Below are 17939 nucleotides of genomic sequence, written 5' to 3'. Positions count from 1 at the left end.
GCATTAGGCTGCCCTGGCTGGGAGGCTGGAAGCAGGGTCAAGGCCAGCCCAGCCAGCCGGTATTCTAAGTGATGATAGAAGAGGGAGTTGGGAGGAGGGCAGCAGGGGTGGATGTTGAGAGGGGGCTTGTTTCCTGTGTAATCTGAGCGTTCCCAGAGACTCGACAAGTGGTGTTTAATTTTTAATAGAAAGCATTCTGCACAGTGCTGGCAGCAGCAGGGGTGGGACTCATTTTTTATAAATGTTTGAGAAGCTAAATGTGAGCCTAGGGTTTCCCCAGGCCCAGTGGGGTGGCGAAAGGAGGTAGGGAAGAGGCAGGATGGTAATAATTACAAACGTCTTCATAATAATGACACGTGGTCACCTCGGCTGAGAACTCTGTTCTTTTCCAAAGTGCTTCATCTCTTTCTCTCATTAAGGGGTCTCCCACACCCAGGGAGGCAGGAATGATAAAGTGTTATCTCCATTTTTACAGAAGGGGAACTGAGGCCCAATAGATTGGGAAGATTTTCCCACAGCCACACAAAGCCAAGGACAGGGCTGGAATGAGAATTTATGTCTGTAATCCCTGAGCTCCACTCCATGCAGCACCATCCACTCCCAGAACCAGCTGGGGGGCTCCTCCTGGGGGCTCTGGAACTTGAGTCTGGAGCCTCAACTTCACGTCACAGATAGCAAGGATCAAGGGATAAGAAAAGAAAGAATTCTGGCCTGGGATCCAGGACACACATTCCAATTCTTGTTCCACAACAAACCAAGCCAGAACAACCCAGAGATGAGGAGTAGGCAAGCCCCCTCCCTCCTGATGCTGGTGTCCAAGGGTCTCCTACTCAGGGAGGCACAGCCCCAGGTGCCTTCTGATAATATGGAGAGAAGGGAAAGGAATGAACTTCTGTTAGGCACCCATGACACACTGGGTCCTTAAATCCATCATCTCTAGTCCTCATAGCAGCTCAGAGACTCAGAATGGGCACCCCTTAATGTTACAGGTGAGGAAATGGATCAGAAAAGGTAAAAGATGTGACTGACAGTGTAGAGTGAGGAAGTGGTGGGACTTGAAACCAGGACTCTGTGATGCCAAAGCCCACCCAGTCTCCATGGAGATGTGAGGGGCATCTCCTCTCAAGAGTGTCCGACTTCTCATGCTGACTTCAGCTGGAAAGAGCTCTGATGACTTGGTGGCAACATCATCCTACCTGCTTCCTTCCAGATGTCAGTCTCAGAACAGGCTCAATTAGTCCAGGAGGGCAGCATGCTGGCTAGGCAGACCTGAGTTTGAATCTTTCCCTACTGCTTACTAATGATGTGTCCCTGGGGAAGTCATTGAGCCCCTCTGTGACTCAGTTTCCTCATCAGTTCAGTGAGGGGTTGGGTTTAGGGCATCAGTTTTTAGACCGAGAGGCACTTTAGATGCACTCTGGAGATTGTGAAAATACCTTTGCCTGCGCTCCTCCCCAAGAGTCCTATTTACTTGGTCAGGGATGGAGCTCTGCATCAATGTTATTTAAAGTTCTCAAGAGATTCTAATGTGCTGCCAAGTTGAGAAGCTCAGTTTCTGTGCTCTTCAAGGACCAGCCTTTCCATATCTAACATTCCACATGGATCCATGGGCCCTGAGATCCTGTTTAGCCAAGAATCAGTTGGGCAACCCTTCCCATTCCAGCCTGGACCTAGGCCCCTAACCACCACTTAGCAGAAGGACTGGGCGGCAGCACCACGGACAGCAGCCCGCTCCCATCAACCAGTCCCAGCTCTACTTCTGGAAGTCAGGGCTTGAACCAGCTGTAGGGGAGGGAGAATCTTTTTTTTTTTTTTTTTTTTTTTTTGAGACGGAGTCTCGCTCTATCACCCAGGCTGGAGGCTGGAGTACAGTGGCCGGATCTCAGCTCACTGCAAGCTCCGCCTCCCGGGTTTACGCCATTCTCCTGCCTCAGCCTCCCGAGTAGCTGGGACTACAGGCGCCCGCCACCACGCCCGGCTAATTTTTTGTATTTTTAGTAGAGACGGGGTTTCACCGTGTTAGCCCGGATGGTCTTGATCTCCTGACCTCGTGATCCGCCTGTCTCGGCCTCCCAAAGTGCTGGGATTACAGGCTTGAGCCACCGCGCCCGGCCAAGGGAGGGAGAATCTAAACCCAGTTCCTGTCCTTCCCCTCCTCTTCCCTCCCCTGCTCCTGTGTCTGAGTCTTCCCTCTCTCTCTCTCCCACCTATCTACTTCTACTCCAAGCAGCCCCTCCTCCTACCTCTAAGGCAGGATATATGTGGGCTTTGACATCAGATCCACGTGGGTTTGAAACCTGCCTCTCTTCTGCACCAGGTGAACTTGTCAAGGTACTGTCCTTGGTGCTGAGCATAGAAATCTGAGTTCTCACAGTGATCCACGGGAGTTTAGTAGTATTCTTACCCGTCTCACTAATGAGGAAATGGAAACACTAAGAGGTTCATTACTTAACTTCACTCAGCCTCCATTTCCTCCTCTTTAAAGTGAAAATATTAAAAGCTTATCTGAAGGCCTTGTTTTGTAAATTCTATCACATACAAAAAGGGCTTATATCATAGTATCTAGTACAAAGTTGTTATTTAATAAATGGAAACTATCTTTATCAGTTATTGAATAATGATACATAATTCATAATGGATTTCATTATTAATTCATGTTTGCACCCTTCACTGTGCATAGCAGTCTCCTCAGCTGTGAAATAGGAACGGGGCAGGGGTGTGCTGGAGTCAGCTCATACCAGCTCATGAGAGCCACACTTTGATTTTCAGGAGTTTTGTGGGCCAGTTGATATCATGTTGGTAGCTTGAAACTGGGCCATGGTGAGAATATTTACACCATGGAAATCAGCAAACATTACAAAGCAGGGCACTCCTCCCCACCCCTTCACCCCTCAGAGCTGACTCACCAACAAACCACTGCATCTATGTCACAGAGCTGGTGTGAAGTCTGCAGGAGAGAATGGACATGATGGGGCACTGTGAAATATAAACTGCTGAACCTGTAGAACCCCCCCTCGAAGTGGTCCCACAGTAGCTACAAGCCTGGCACCCTTTTGTTGGCCAATTCTGGGGAGCTGCTGACTTCTAAAGAAGGTGGGAGGGCGTGTGTTGCCCAAGGAAGCCATTCCCCTGGGGCCTGGGAAACCAGTGGTGAATCACTGACCCTTTACCATTCCCACGTGTCGGCATTAACTGTAATGGCTGCAATAAAGAATCCTGGATTGGGGAAATGATTCCATCATCCCCTCGGGAGTCTCTGAGATGCAGCCAGGGAGAGAGAGAGCTCAGCCATGTCTCTGGGGAGTCACTCAGCCCTGCATTGTGCTTTGCCCAGGGAGTGGGAGGGACATGCGGGGGGAGTGACAGGGAGACCCGCTCTCATAACAATTACAACAGCCACTAGTTATTGTGCACCCACCATGAGCCTGATGCTTTACGTATCTTCTCCCATTTCAGCACCTCTGTGAGGGAGTCATAATTGTGCCATTGTGTACTGGCGTGCTGTGCCTCTTGAGACGACAACAGTAACCTGCACTTATTGGGCTCTTGGCATGGTCCAGGCACTGTCCTCGGTGCTGGACGTGGAAACTGAATTCTCAAAATGATCTCAGGAGATTTGTAATACTACCACCCTCATTTCGCAAAATGAGGAGATTGAAGCACAAATGGGTTCATGATAGATCCAAGGTCAAACTTCTAATAAGTGGCAGTGCCATCGCTGGTTGTGACTCAGTGCACCAGACCACTGTCCCCAAAGTCACTATACTTGTGCTGACACTGCTTCCTAGAAGGGACTTGGCATCCCAGAGTCCCGGGTTCAAATGCCACCACTTCCTTACTCTGTGCCTTCAGTGAAATCTTTTCCCCTGTCTGACTTGATTCCTCCTTTATAATATTAGGTGGGGGGACCCACTCTGCATCTCTGAGACACTATGAGGATTAGAGATGATGGATTTAAGTGGCTGGTGAAGCCAGTGTGTCATGAGTGCTCAATAGGACATAATTCCTTTCCCTTTTCTCTGTACCAGCAAGAGGCACCTGGGGCTGTGTCCTCTCTGAGTAGGAGACCCCTGGGCACCAGCATCCAGAGGGAAGGGACTTGCCCGCCCCTCTTCCTCAGCTTCTCTGGGTAACTCTGACATGGTTGACACGGAGCTGAAGTGGCCAAAGAGACAGGCGCATTGCAGGGACGTTTTAGGAGACTGTGGCTGGGAGGGGGAACCTGGAGAGGGAAATGAGAAATGCAAAAGAGTGAAAAATAAATACATGTGTCTGTCTGGAATGATAGAGGGCCCCGGGCTGGAGGCGGGAGAGGCGGGCGCCAGGCTGGGCTTAGCAGAATTGCTGCAGTAGCACTTCCAGATTCTCACTCATTAACCAGGCAGTGAACTGGCCTCACCTCCCAGCATGCAGGCCTCCTGGCCCAGGGAGCCCAACCCAGCCCCAGGAGGGGCCTGCCTGGCCCCACCGGCAGGCACCCAGCAGAGGGCATCTCCCTGAGGTGGGGTCTCCATCTCCTCCCCTTCGGGTCATATCCTGAACCCCCAAGACTCACTCTTGAGTCTTCCACCTCACCCTCTTCTTTCTGGAAAGGTTTGGATGGACTCAATGGCTTTGTTGGCCCCTCCACCTGACCCTCCCCCACCCTTACCCCCACCCCCACTTGGTCTAGCCTCACGTCCCAAGCCCTGCTTTCGTCAAATTGAACATGATGTCAAATTAGAGCCATCTCTGGGACGGACCGAAAGAAGCTCCCAGTTTAATGAGGCAGCGTCGAAAATCAATAACTTAATTGCTGCTGTTTGATGGACTTTTATCCAATTTATACTCTACCCAGCTGTCTACGTGCAGAGCATGAGGAGAAGTGTGTGTGTCTGTGGGTGGGCCGTCTGGGCACCCAGGGGGAGGGGCGAGGAGGGCACCAGGGCCCGCAGCCAACCACTTTCCAAAGGGAAGGCTGGGTACTGCCCTCTCCTGCCAGGGGCCAAGAGACACTGGCCTCTGACCCCCGATGAACTGGTCTGTCCCTCTGGGCTGTCCCCTACAGCCATGATGCGGGGAGAGGAGGCAGAAGTCCCTTGAAGAATCAGTAGGAGCTGGAGTGGGTAGAACGGCCCCTGCATTGGGAGTCAGGTCCTGGTTTCCAATCCTGGCTCCAACTGACTGTGATGACTGTAACTGGCAATAATGATTGCTGCCATATTGAGAAACTTCTCTGAACTGCTCTGTGCTGGGAGTTTAGAATTCTTCCCCTCAACCTAATGAACCAAGCACTAGGATTCAACTGGCTTTGCTGAAGAGGTAACAGACTCAGAGAGGCTGTCTTTCGTTGCCAGAGTCCTACAGCTGGGAACCACCCCAAGGGGACTTGAATCCAGATCTGACTCCATGGTCACATTTGCGCCACTAAAAAGGGCTCAAAACAGGAAGAGGGTTGGGGCTCAGAGTGGGGATGGGGACCGTGAGGGGCTGTCTTCGATGGCCTCCCGCAGGTCTCCCCTCCCAGCTTCCCTGGGGTGAGGCGAAGTGGGGGAACGAGCTCGGCAGCCCCAGATGACCCCTGTCTCGCTTGGTCCCCCGGGCCCAGGCACGTCGGTGATGCAGGTGATGGCCTCGGATGCGGATGACCCCACGTACGGCAGCAGCGCTCGGCTGGTGTACAGCGTGCTGGACGGCGAGCACCACTTCACCGTGGACCCCAAGACCGGTGAGGGGCGGGGCGGGGCCAGAGGCGGAGCCGTGGGGCGGGGTCAGGGGCGGGGCGGGGCGGGACGAGGACCATCCCAGACGTCTGCTCTGAGCCTTCTGTCCCAGCAGCTCTGAGGAGAGCACAGGGGGCACCTTGTGCACAGCAGGAGTCCAGGGTCGCAGAGAGGGAGGGGCAGCCAGGCAGGAAGAGGGAAGGACCGAGGAACAGAAAAGGAATGGGATGGGGGGGTTCTTCCAAAACTGAAAGAGCAACAGAAAGGCAGGAGGCAGCCGCTGTGGGTGCCCTAAAAGGACCTCAAAGGTCCGAACTAAGCGGCTTGTCCTTGGAGCTAAGTTGAAGCAGGCGTGTGAGCTCTTCCGGGGTCACAAGTGCAGTTTGGGGGAGGGAGGATGGCTGGTTTCAGCAGTTTTGAGAGCTCTGCCCCTGTGGCAGTTGTTAAGGACCTGATGGAAAAACACAGGCATCTTTAAGGAAGGGTGTTTAAGACACAGAGACCTTTAAGGAAGAGTGGCTTCTTTCTTGCTTATCCCCCCAACACCATCAAACGATGGTGCAGCATGGCCACCCGCTGTCCCCCACTTCACTCACTGTGACATTAGAACCTGACTAATCTCTGAGAAGCCTTGGGGGAGTGCGAGGAGGACAGGATGAGAAGACTGAAGACCAGAGAGGTGAAGTGACTCACTTGAGGTCACACAGCTGGGAGTGGCTGCTGATTCCGGCGGGGTGCTCTGACTGCTTCTGGGATAGGAGGGGCCTGGCTTGGGTGAAGGCAGGGAATGAGATGTCAGACAGCACAGAATGTTTATCAAATGCCATTGTGAGGCTCACAGCCCTGTGGGGCAGGAGGACAGGCAGATATGTGGGGATTTGGATGCAAGACTTCTTGGATGCAGTAGCAGCAATCTAAAAAGGATAAGAAAGTGTCTGCGGGGTGCAGTGGCTCACCCCTGTGATCCCAAGACTTTGGGAGGCCAAGGCGGAAGGATCGCTTGAGTTCAGGAGTTTGAGACCAGCCTGGGTAACACAGAGAAGACCCCATCTCTACAAAAAGAAAAAATTAGCTAGGCATAGTGACAGGTGCCTGTAGTCCCAGCTACTCAGGAGGCTGAGGTGGAATGATTGCCTGAGCCCAGGAGGTCGATGCTGCAATGAGCTATGATGGCACCATCACACTCCAGCCTGAGCAACAGAGCAAGATCCTGTCGAGGAGGAGGAGGAGGAGGAGGAGGAGGAGGAGGAGGAAGGTGTTGCCAGAGCAAGATTTCAGAGAAGGGCATTCCGGGTAGAGGAGGAGGAGGAGGAAGAGGAAGAAAGTGTTGCCAGAGCAAGATTTCAGAGAAGGGCATTCCAGGTAGAGGGTATGGTGCAGGCCAAAGTTGGGAGAAGCAGAACAGCTTGGAGGCATGAGGGGAATTGTAAGCAGCTCATGCTTGGGCAATCAGGTTTGTTGAGAGGTGACATCGAGAGGGTGGCAGGGGCCTGGCTGTGCTGGTACGAGCCAGACTAAGGAGCTTGCATTTCATTCTAAGGACAAAGCTGGGAAGTAGGGTTGGGGGGAGTTGATGGATTTGGGTTTTGGGTTTTTCTTTGTGTGTTTCTTTTGTCTGGGGGAGAAGGGAGAGGATTCCAATCCATAAGCACAGTTATAATTGTATTCTCTCACACAAAGTATCTTCCTTATTTTTTTTCTCCCCACAAAAGTAATACATTTTAGAAAACATTCAAACATTAAAGAAATGCTAAAAAGAAAGAAAAAGAAAGTGTTTCCCACTCTATCCCCAGTAATTGCAGCCCCAAAGGTAGCCACTTGGTGTATATATCCTATGAGATCTTAGACTCATTCACTCGAAAATATTAAGTCATGTTTAATAGATAATACATCTCAAGGTTCAAAATTCAAAAAGTCCAAACAGGCATTTAGTAGCAATTCTTCACCCCATCCAGTCCCCCAGACACCCAGTCTGTATCCCCAAGGCAGCCAATGTAATTTTCTCATGCATCTTCCAGAGCTATTCTGTACATGTACAAGAAAATAAGGTACATGTATTTGTTTTATTTTTTTACATGAATGGTAGCTATAAACATACTATACACACGGCTTGCCTTTTTCACTTGACAGTACATCTTGAAGATTATTCCATATCAGTACATAAAGAGCTTCCTCATTCTCTTATTTAATGGGTGTTATGGATACACTAAAATTTATTTCACCAGTCCCCTACCGGTGGACACTTATGCTGTTTCCAATCTTTTGCTACAACGAACAATGCTACAGTGAATAACCTCACACATACATCATTTTGTGCTTGTGTGAGTATATCTGCAGGATAATTTTCAGGAAGTGGAGAAGCTGGGTCAAAGGGCATATGCATTCGGAATCTCGATAGATAATGCTGAAATGTACCAGATGACACTCCCGTGAGTCACGTGTGAGAGTGCCAGTTTCCCCTCCTAGTCACCGACAGTGCAGGTTCATTGATGACTTCTAAGCAAGGAAATGACATGCTCTGGTTTTCATTTTAACAAGATCCCTCGGGCTTCTGCTACAGAGCTTGGCTCAGAGGCAGGAATTGGAGGCAGGGAGGCCCTAGAGCCCAGGATGCCCAGCATAGAGTCCCAAAGGGCAAAAACCAAAAGCCTGTGCCCTTTCTTGACACTCGCTCAAGACTCCTTAACCTACCTGTCTAGCTAGGAGGCCAGGGATGATGAAGAATTCGTAGGAGGATTGACTGAGATGCCAAGAAGAGAGAATGGGGGTGGCAGTAAGATCCTGCAAAGGACAAACCTTGGGGGCCAACACGAATCTGCAGGACTAGGTTGAGGGAGGAGGCAGAGTTTCTTTCCACGTAGTAGGATTTATTCATCTAGACAAGGGGTACCACCAACAGAAACAGGAGGAGTGTAAATTAAGAAAGCTACTAGAGCAGAGGAATGAGTGAATATGCCCTGGAATCTGAGGCAGAGCTAAATAATTCAGCTTTAACCATATTGGCTTTAAGATAAGAGAAAACAGGGAAAGAAACACCTAGAACTTCGAGCAGGCCATGTGAAATACAGGTGTGGAGCTCCAAGAATGGTTGGGGCTCTTAAAGCTTCAGTTTCCCCATGTGCACGGGGGAGAGTCATACCCATCTCATGTGATGGTTGTGAGAATTCAATGGGACAGTTCACTCATTCATTCAACAATTATTTATTGAGTGCCTATTATGTGCCTGGTTCTGTTCTAGGCACTAGGAATGTAGTAGTAGGCAAATCTAAGGCTCTGCATTCATGGCACTTTTATTGAAGTAGAGAATATAGAAAATGAGCATGTACACATGTAACATAATGTAAAGCAGTGACGAGTGTGAGGGCAAAACCTAATGTAGAGGAAGAACTTAGATTAAGACATCACAGCCGGGCACCGTGGCTCATGCCTGTAATCCCAACACTTTGGGAGGCCAAAGCAGGTGGATCACTTGAGGTCAGGAGTTCGACACCAGCCTGGTCAACATGGTGAAACCCCATCTCTACTAAAATACAAAAATTAGCCGGGCTTGGTGGCATGTGCCTGTAATCCCAGCTACTGGGGAGGTTGAGGCAGAAGAATTGCCCGAACCCAGGAGGCAGTGAGCTGAGTTGCAGTGAGCTGAGATCGTGCCATTGCACTCTAGCCTGAGTGATAGAGCAAGACTCCATCTCAAAAAGAAAGGAAAGAGAAAGAAAGCATGTTGTTGTTAAAGAAAGAAAGAAAGAAAGAAAGAAAGAAAGAAAGAAAGAAAGGAAGGAAGGAAGTACAAGGAAGGAAGGGAAGGAAGGAAGGAAGGAAGGAAGGAAGGAAGGAAGGAAGGAAGGAAGGAGAAAGAGAGAAAGAACCGCAACAGCCTTCTGTAAGTTTGACCAAAGGCAGACCAAGTGCAGTGAAGGTATGAGCCATGCAGATTCCTGGGGACCAACAATGCAGGCCAAAGGAACAGGAAGTGTATAAAGTGCTTAGCCTGAGCCCTGGCACAAAAGGATAGTGATAGTGATGAGGAAGGCTTCATGCATTCAGCCTGAGGAGGTGGGGACCTTAGGGTTGATAAACCTTGGGGAGATGGGGGGAAGAAAGAACATAGAAATAAGAGAAGGACCAAGACTGAGTCTTGGGAGGTGGCAAGGCTGGGCAGATGAAGGATCAGAGAGTGGGGAGGACATGAGAGTGAGAAGGACAGCCAATTTCTAAGAAACAGTATCCCCCACTTCAGAGGGCCCAGAAGATGGTGACAACTGGGAGGCCACAGGGCCTGGGGGAGCAGGAACAGTTCCCAAGAGGTCAGAAAGTGAGGAGCAGGCAAGGCAGGTGAAGGAGTTCAAATGGGGTCCCTGCTCCAGAGTCCCTCAACTCTTCAGTCTCAAAGGGTCCTTTCTGGCACGTCCCAGGAAGAACCAGGTTTTGCCTCCCCTTGCCCACAGCCCCACGGCAAGAGCTGCCCTGGTGCCATTCCCAGCCCCAGCTCCATTTCCCCAGCCAGGAATATTCCGCTGATGCGGGTCTATATATAGCAGCTGCTGCGAGGTACAGTCTGTTCTCGCTGTGCAGATAGCAGGGAGCAGAGCCGGAACGGGGCCTGGGAGGAAGGTGTGAGGGAAGGGAGGAGGCGGGGCGCCGCGAGGCCCCAATGCCAGAGGAGGAATTAACTTGTGTGTTTTAAAGGCCAGGCCTGCCAGCAGGCCCCCCACAGGGCCGACAGGGATGGCATTTGCGGGCTAATGAGGCATCACATGGGCTCCAGGGCCCCTTTTGCAGCATTTGGAGGGGACGGCAGGGGCGGCCAGGACAACAGCTGGAACTGGGGACGATGGGTGAAGACAAGGCTGCGGGAGCTGAGGCCAGGTTATAATTACCAGCCCCCGCCCACCACCACCCCAGCAGGAATAGAAATATTCTGTGAGATTTCAAGATCTCTGCTGAAAATTCTCAACTGAGCCAGAGTCGTCCATTTTACAGGGAGAGAATGAAACTAACATTTGTTGAGCACCTTCTAAATGCCAGATCCTGGGGTCAGGATAAGGAACTAGACCTGGTTTCTGCCTTCACGGAGCTTCTTCTCTAGCAGAGAAGCAAATAGATAGTGACACCCAGGTGTGAGAGGGGCAGTGGAGGGGCACTGGGAGTCAGCCAGTCAAAATGTTTGAGCACTTGCTGAGTGCCAGGCCCTATAGATACGAGACGAACAAGACCAGCATGGATCTCTGCCTCTGTGAAACTTACTTATGGAGGTATCCAATCCAGAACTTGAGAAAAGAGATCAGCAAGGCATCTCCAAAATGTGAGGCCTGCTGCTGGAAGCTTCCTCTCTTTCAGTACTCTCAACAGCCCTACCAGGTGCGTGTCCCCATTTTACATAGGAGGAAACAGAGGCTCAGAGAGGCCCAGGAACTCGCCCATGGTCAGCTAGCATGTAAATGGTGGAAAGAAGACTTGAGCCTATAGCTGTCTGGCCCCAGAGTCCTCCTTTTCACACTGCAGCCTATCTGATTCTGTGCAGCCCTGGCATGTGTAGTAGGCCCTCAGCAAGACTGTAACAAATGAATGAGTGAATGGATGAAGTCAAAGAGCTGGAAGGCTTCAAGAGCAACTTCATGGACTGATTTGGAATTTTTGTACCCCTAGATCTTTCAGAGGGCAATAGTCTCCACCGTGCTTCTCCCAGCATCAGGAGGAAGAGAGTGGAGTAGAACATAGTAGATAGGAAAATATGTTATCAATTCCTCCCTGCCCTGCACAGGGCCTCTTAGTAATGTGACTTTGCCACTGTTCCAGGCAAGAGGTGGAGTCTGTTTCCCCACCCTTTGAACCTGGGTTCACCTGGGACTACTTTGGCCAATAGAATGTGGCAGAAGTCATGTTATGCAAATTCTGACTTTAGGCCTTAAGAGACCTTGCAGCTTTCACTTTTACTGTCCTGGAACACAGTCCTGAGACTGCTATGTAAGGAAGCCAGCCTACTGGAGGATGAAAGAACCAATGTGTCCCCACCGACAGCCAAGACCAACTGCCAGACATGTAAATGAGCCATCTTGGACCTTCCAGTCAGCTGCTCCTCCGGTTTAGGCTCAGCTGTGTGAGTGAGCCCAGACAAAATCAGCAGAGGAATGGCCCAGCCAACTGGATTTCTGTACCAGTCATCCAGAGCTACGTAAAAAAAGAAAAAACCCCACCTCCAAAGCGTGGTAGCTTAAAGCAACAATAATTTATTATTTGTCACAATTTGGTGTGTCAGCTGGGCAGTTCTTTTGCTGGGGTCACTCATGCAGCAACAGTCAGCTGTCGGGTCGCTGGGAGCGACTTCGCTGGGACAGCTGGCATGACTAGGCCTCCCTCTCCATGTGGCCTTTTATCCTGGGCTTCTTCACAGTACAGTGGTCTCAGGATTCCAAGAGGACAAGCCGCAGCATACAGGGGCTTATCAAACCTCTGCTTTTGTCGCACTTGCTGATGTCCTATTGGCCAGCGCACACTTGCTGATGTCCCATTGGCCAGAGTCAATGTGGGAGGGAATGACCCAAGGGCATGGATACCGGAAGGTGTGGTTCACTGGGCACTGTCACCATAGCAACCGACCCTGTTCCCTGGATCCCCAGAACAAGGCCCAGGGGCAGTGTGGCCTCTGGAGACCCAACTCACACACACCCAGAGAAGGCACCTGAATCCTACACGCTATAAGGCTTCAGGACCAGTTTCCAAGTGAGAAGAGTGTCGTGTCCCCAGTTCCTCAGGAGCTGGAAGTGACAGGGACAGCAAAGAGGGCAGCCACATGGAGCCTCTCTCACTCACAGAAGTAGAGCCGGACCCCTGCTCCAACCCCTGCTCAGATCTGGGACACTGAGCCTTTGGTGCCCAAGCCCATAGATGCACAGTGACCCCAGATCCTACCATGAATCCTCTACATTCACTGAGGTCCTGGATGGCAAGTGACCAGCACAAAGCTTAGCACACAGCAGGTGCTCAGCTAAAGTCACTCCCTCTTCACCTTTCCACCTGGGACCCCCTGCTCCCTGGCCTGGCGGCTGCTGCACTGTAAGCCTACCTGCCCTCCCCTCCCCACCTCCCACCATCTCTCTTCACCCTTCCTGCGTCTCCCTCTCAGTTTTCTGTATGTCTGCTCCTGCTCTCTTAGTTGTTCTTTGCCCATTTTTCTTCCCTCCTCTCTTTCTCTTCCTCTTTGTTTCTCTCCAGGTCTCTGTTTCTCTCTTACTGTCTCTTTCTGGGTATCTCTGACTTTCTCTCTGGTTTATCTACCCCCCCATCTTCCCTTCTCTCTTTCTGTCTCTTTCAGCCTCCCTCTCTCTCTGTTCCCCTCCCCTACCTTCCTTTCTTCCCTTTTCTTTGTTTCTTTCCTCCTGTCTCTCACTAGGTTTCTCCCTGCCTCTCTTTCCCTGGGACTCCTTTTCTTCTCTCTCTCCTCTTCCCTGTCCATCACCTTCGCTCTCTTCCTCCCCTCTGTCTGCCTTCTGTTCTCTCTTTCCAACACCCCGGGGTGGAGAATATGATACACTCCACCTTCCCTGTACAGCCCCTGCTGTCCAGGGCTGCAAAGCCTCAGTGTCCTGGCTATGCACTTTCTACACGTGTGACCTTCAACAAGGTACTTAGCCTCTCCATGCCTCTGTCTCCTCATCTATAAAATGGGTATAATCACAGCACCTTCCACATATGAATATTGAGAGGATTAAATGAGGCAATTCACCTAAGGTGCTTAGAATAATAATAATAATTTTTATTACATGTAATTCTCATGAGATGAAATCCTGTACGAGTGGTTCTCAACCAGTCTTGCCCCAGGATCCATTTGACAATGTCTGGAGACAGTTTTGGAACTAAGGCAACGGTTAGTGCTGCTGGCATTTAGTGGTGGGAGGCCAAGGATGCTACTAAATATCCTACAACGTGCAGGTCACACACACACACACACACACACACACACACACTATAGAGAATTATTCTGCCCAAAATGTCTGCAGTGCCAAGTTTGAGAAATCCTGTTGTTTAAGTCAGTATGGTGGTTGTCCCATTCTACAGATAAGGACACTGAGGTTCAAAGAGGTGAAAGGATTTGCTCAAAATCACATGACCAAAGAAATGGCAGATCTGGAATTTATCCCAAGGCAATCCACTGCCACGACTCCCCTGTTCCTGGGAAGACCAATGGTGGCAGAGAAGGGGTCGGGGGGGGTCTACTGAGGCATTGAGAAGGCCACTGATAGAGGGTTTGTGCGACCCTTGATTAGACAGAATACCCATTCCATATCTGCATGTGATCCCATGAAAGTGGGACCACCCCTTAGGCGCCCCACCTCTGGCTACCCTACCACAGGTACACGCAGAAATACACACACAAACACATACACACACACACTACAGCCTCTCCTTCCATTCTGTTGCCTGTATGGGAATCTGGGGACTGTTGGGGGACATCAGGTGTCGGAGCTTGGGTTTTATGGGGCGCAGCAGGGGGCTGCTGGTGCATGACTCCACCTGGCACACAGGCCCCAGGCACCACCTGTCTGTCACCACCTGTGCTCGGCAGGTTGGAGTGGGTGGTGGGACAGGCTCTGAATGTCTCATCGACTCCCCTGCCCTACCTTTGTCTCTTCTACCGGCAGGGAGACAAGAAGCCCAGTCTTCCCCACAGCAGAATTAATCTTGTGGTCACCCCCACGCCTGCTCCCCTCCCCGCTTCCAATAGCAGCTTGGAAGACTGTCTGCTCAGCGATTAGCTGATGCCTGGACAGAGGATCTAGGGCCTGGAGAGGGTGGCGGTGGGCCTCTAGGGCTGAGGGATAATTTGGTTGTGGGAGGAGGGTGTGAATAAGAGTGTGTGACGGTAGCTATGAGTGTGCACGTGTGTAAGGGACTTTGTATGTGTTCTTATGCCCATACTGTACAAATGTGTGAACTACATTGCATGTGTGTATACAAGTGAGTGTGACAGCATAGTGAGTGTACATGAGTGTGGACATGAGTCCAGTTCACACCCACCAAGCTGCTGCTCCATGCCTGGCTCTGGGCTGTGCGTTACTGACACAGACCTGGTTCATGCATAGAATGTCAAGTGGGGAAACTGAGGCCCCAAAAGTGGGATTAGTTGCCCAGGGGAGTCACACAGTGGCAGGTTCTAGCTTGCAGTCCTCTTTTTAGTAAACCAAATAGTCCGTTCTGTTGCTTTTGTGTTGTGTCTGTGTGAGAGACAACGCATGTGCAATGTGTATGAGCAAGTGTGTTTGAAATTGGATGTATTTGAGGCCAGGTGCAGTGGCTCACACCTGTAATCCCAGCACTTTGGGAGACCGAGGCAGGCAGATCACTTGAGGCCAGGAGTTCGAGACCTGCTTGGCCAACACGGCAAAACCCTGTCTCTACTAAAAATACAAAAATTAGCCGGTCATAGTGGTGCACGCCTGTAGTCCCAGCTACTCAGGAGGCTGAGGCTGGAGAGTTGCTTGAACCCAGAAGGAGGTTGCAGTGAGCTGAGATCGCACGACTGCACTCCAGCCTGGGCAACAAAGTGAGAGTCTGTTTAAAAAAAAAAAAGGAAAGAAAAAAGAAAAAGAAAAAAAAAAGCATATGTATTTCAGTGTGTGTATGTGTTAAAGTGTGTATGAGAGTGTATGTGTATATGTCAGTGTGTCTGTGTGTGTGTGTTTGTGTGAGAGGATATGTATTTGAGAGTATGCGTGTGTGTGGATCGTTGAGTGTGTATTTGAGAGTGTCTCTGTGTGTTTGTGTGTATGTGAGTATGAGTTATTTATGAGAACACATCTGTATGGCCAGGTGTGAGTATACGTGTGTCTGTATGGATGTGTGAGTGTATCTGAGCCTGTGTGCGTTTCTGCACGGGCAGGTAAGTGTGTGGGTTATCTGTATAGGCCTGTATGCAATTCTGTATGAGTCTGTGAGTGTGAGTGTGAGCATATGACTGGATCTGTAGGGTATATGAGTGTGTGTTTGTGAGTGTATCTATAGGAATGTGTATGAGTTTATGAATGTATCTGCATAAGCCTGTGTGTGTTATTCTGTGTGAGCCTGTGTGAATGTATCTGCAGGAGTGTATGTGAGTATATGAGCATGTGTGTGCATCTGTGTGAGCATGTGTGTATGTGTGAGTATCTGCATCTGTATGAGCAAGTGTGTGAGTCTATCTGTGTGACTGTGTGTGTGAGCATGTGTGAGTATATCTGTGTGGGCATGTGTATCTGTAACTGTATGAGCGTGTGTGTGTGTGTGTGTGGAAGCTGCTGAACCCTGTCCCACATGGTGGCCACATGGATGTCCTTGTGTGGCCCACTCTCCTCCTGAACTTGAATTTCCCCAGGAGTCACGGGGTCTGAATCCCACCTGTACAGGGGTCTCCACATCAGTGGGCAGCTGGTGTGGGGCATCCTGGCCTCACTCTCACTCACCCACAGGTGTAATTCGGACGGCTGTGCCTGACCTTGACCGCGAGAGCCAGGAGCGCTACGAGGTGGTGATCCAGGCCACAGACATGGCGGGTCAGCTGGGTGGCCTCTCGGGCTCCACTACCGTCACCATCGTAGTCACCGACGTCAATGACAACCCTCCCCGTTTCCCACAGAGTGAGTGAGGCCTTCCCAGAGGAAGGAGCGTCTGTGTGTCTGTCTGTTAGCCCATCCAAGCCACCTGCCGACCCCAGCTTCCCTTTAGACTTCTCACCAAAAGAAGGGCTTCCCCCTGTCTGTCTGTCTGTCTGTCTGTCCTCCCAAGCCACCAGCTATCCCCCAGCCCTCCTCCAACCATGCCTCCTACTAAGGAAGACTCCAGGGCTGGTCGATGCCCCACAGAGCCAAGTAACATGCCATCACCTTCCCAGACCTCCTCTTGCTTCCGGCAGAGGGGGAGCCCCAACCATCCACCCTTCTGTCCATCCTCCAAGCCCTCACTGGCCCCTGCCCACTCCCCTAGCCACTTGTTGGACAATCCCATGCCGCTGACCTAGGCTTGCAAAGGGAAGGTATTGGGGAGAAAGGGGGCGCCCAGGGATCTAGGCAGAGGCTGCTTAGCCCCCAGACAGATGGAGGTTGTGCAGAGAAAAACTAAGTCTGAGTGACAGGCATTTCCCTCCTCCTCTGAGCCTGGGTAGCGGGACTCTGTGCTTCTGAATTAGGAGGCCTTTCCACCCTCTGCCTCTGCTGGCACAGCGGGGATTGGAGGATGTCTCTGACCCAGCCTCCCAGCTCCCTATCAGCCCAGCCAGCCCCTCTGTCCCAGGCTCAGGCCGAGAGCCACGACAGGGAAGCCACCAAAGCTGGCAGAGACTAAATGCCGCGGGGAGCTGGGCTGATTCCTATCGGGTGAGTCATTACTTAAGGTCTGCTGCTCTCACATTAGGCCCCGCCACAGGGGACTGACCCCCCGAGAGATAAGGGAATCCAATCCCTTAGCTGAGAGCGCAGCATCATTGCGGCCTACAGCCCCAGCTCAGACAGAGAGCGGAGTGGGCTGAGCTCACCAACCGGCTTCCCGGTGCCAGGGAGCCTGGTATGGAAATCATCCCACTGCCCAATCTCCCAGCCCAGCCCCAGCCCCTGAAGGCCCATGCAGACAGGTCGGATGGTGGGACGCACCCCCACCCAGTCTTCTGCCCATTTGTGCCAGGCTTTGAATGAGCTCTGAGCTGGAAGGGGTGGGGCAGAGCAGAGAGGAGGAGGCCAGGGTCCCCAGAAGGTTTGCTTTCCTGCTCGTCCTTCCTTTCCTCCTTCCTTTCTTTTTCTTTCTGTCTTTCTTATCATGAACTATAGCACACAGAAAGAACATAAAATATAAATGTTCAGTTCAACAAATAATTATAAAGCAAACACTCCTGTGACCACCAGCCAGGACCCCAGAAGCCCTAATATGTCCTTTCTGATCATAGCCTCTTCCCCAACTCCTCCCTTCAGTTACCCACCACCTGCTTTTGTGATGGCCATCTTTTGAGTCTGTTCATCTATGTAGGCATCACCAGACAGAAGTCTAATTTCATCCATTTTTGAATCTTATGTAAATGGGATGAATCATACAATACAAAGTGTTTTTGTCTTGCTTTTTACCTCTCAAAATTATGTTTATGAACTTACGTTGCTGGTAGCTATAATTTATTCATTTTCTTTGCTGTATAGTATTCCATAATTGTGTATTCTGGTGGTGGTGGACACAGGCATCATTTCCAGTTTGGGGCTATGGGGAAGGAGACTGCTTTGAACC

The 17939-nt window shown here is 50.9% G+C and overlaps 1 protein-coding gene across 1 annotated transcript in view; it reads left to right on the top strand.

The window, feature by feature from the left end:
• Nucleotides 1-17939, top strand: part of CDH22 (cadherin 22) — a 134944-nt gene that overhangs the window by 76267 nt on the left and 40738 nt on the right. The window contains 2 exon segments of the mRNA XM_021920987.2: nt 5588-5707; nt 16145-16312. Of these exon segments, the coding sequence (XP_021776679.2) occupies nt 5588-5707; nt 16145-16312 (288 nt within the window).

The sequence above is a fragment of the Papio anubis genome, chromosome 16 (assembly GCF_008728515.1).
Source record: "Papio anubis isolate 15944 chromosome 16, Panubis1.0, whole genome shotgun sequence".
Taxonomy (NCBI): domain Eukaryota; kingdom Metazoa; phylum Chordata; class Mammalia; order Primates; family Cercopithecidae; genus Papio; species Papio anubis.
Note: the sequence above shows the minus strand (reverse complement) of the source record. Positions and strands in the feature narration are given on the sequence as shown.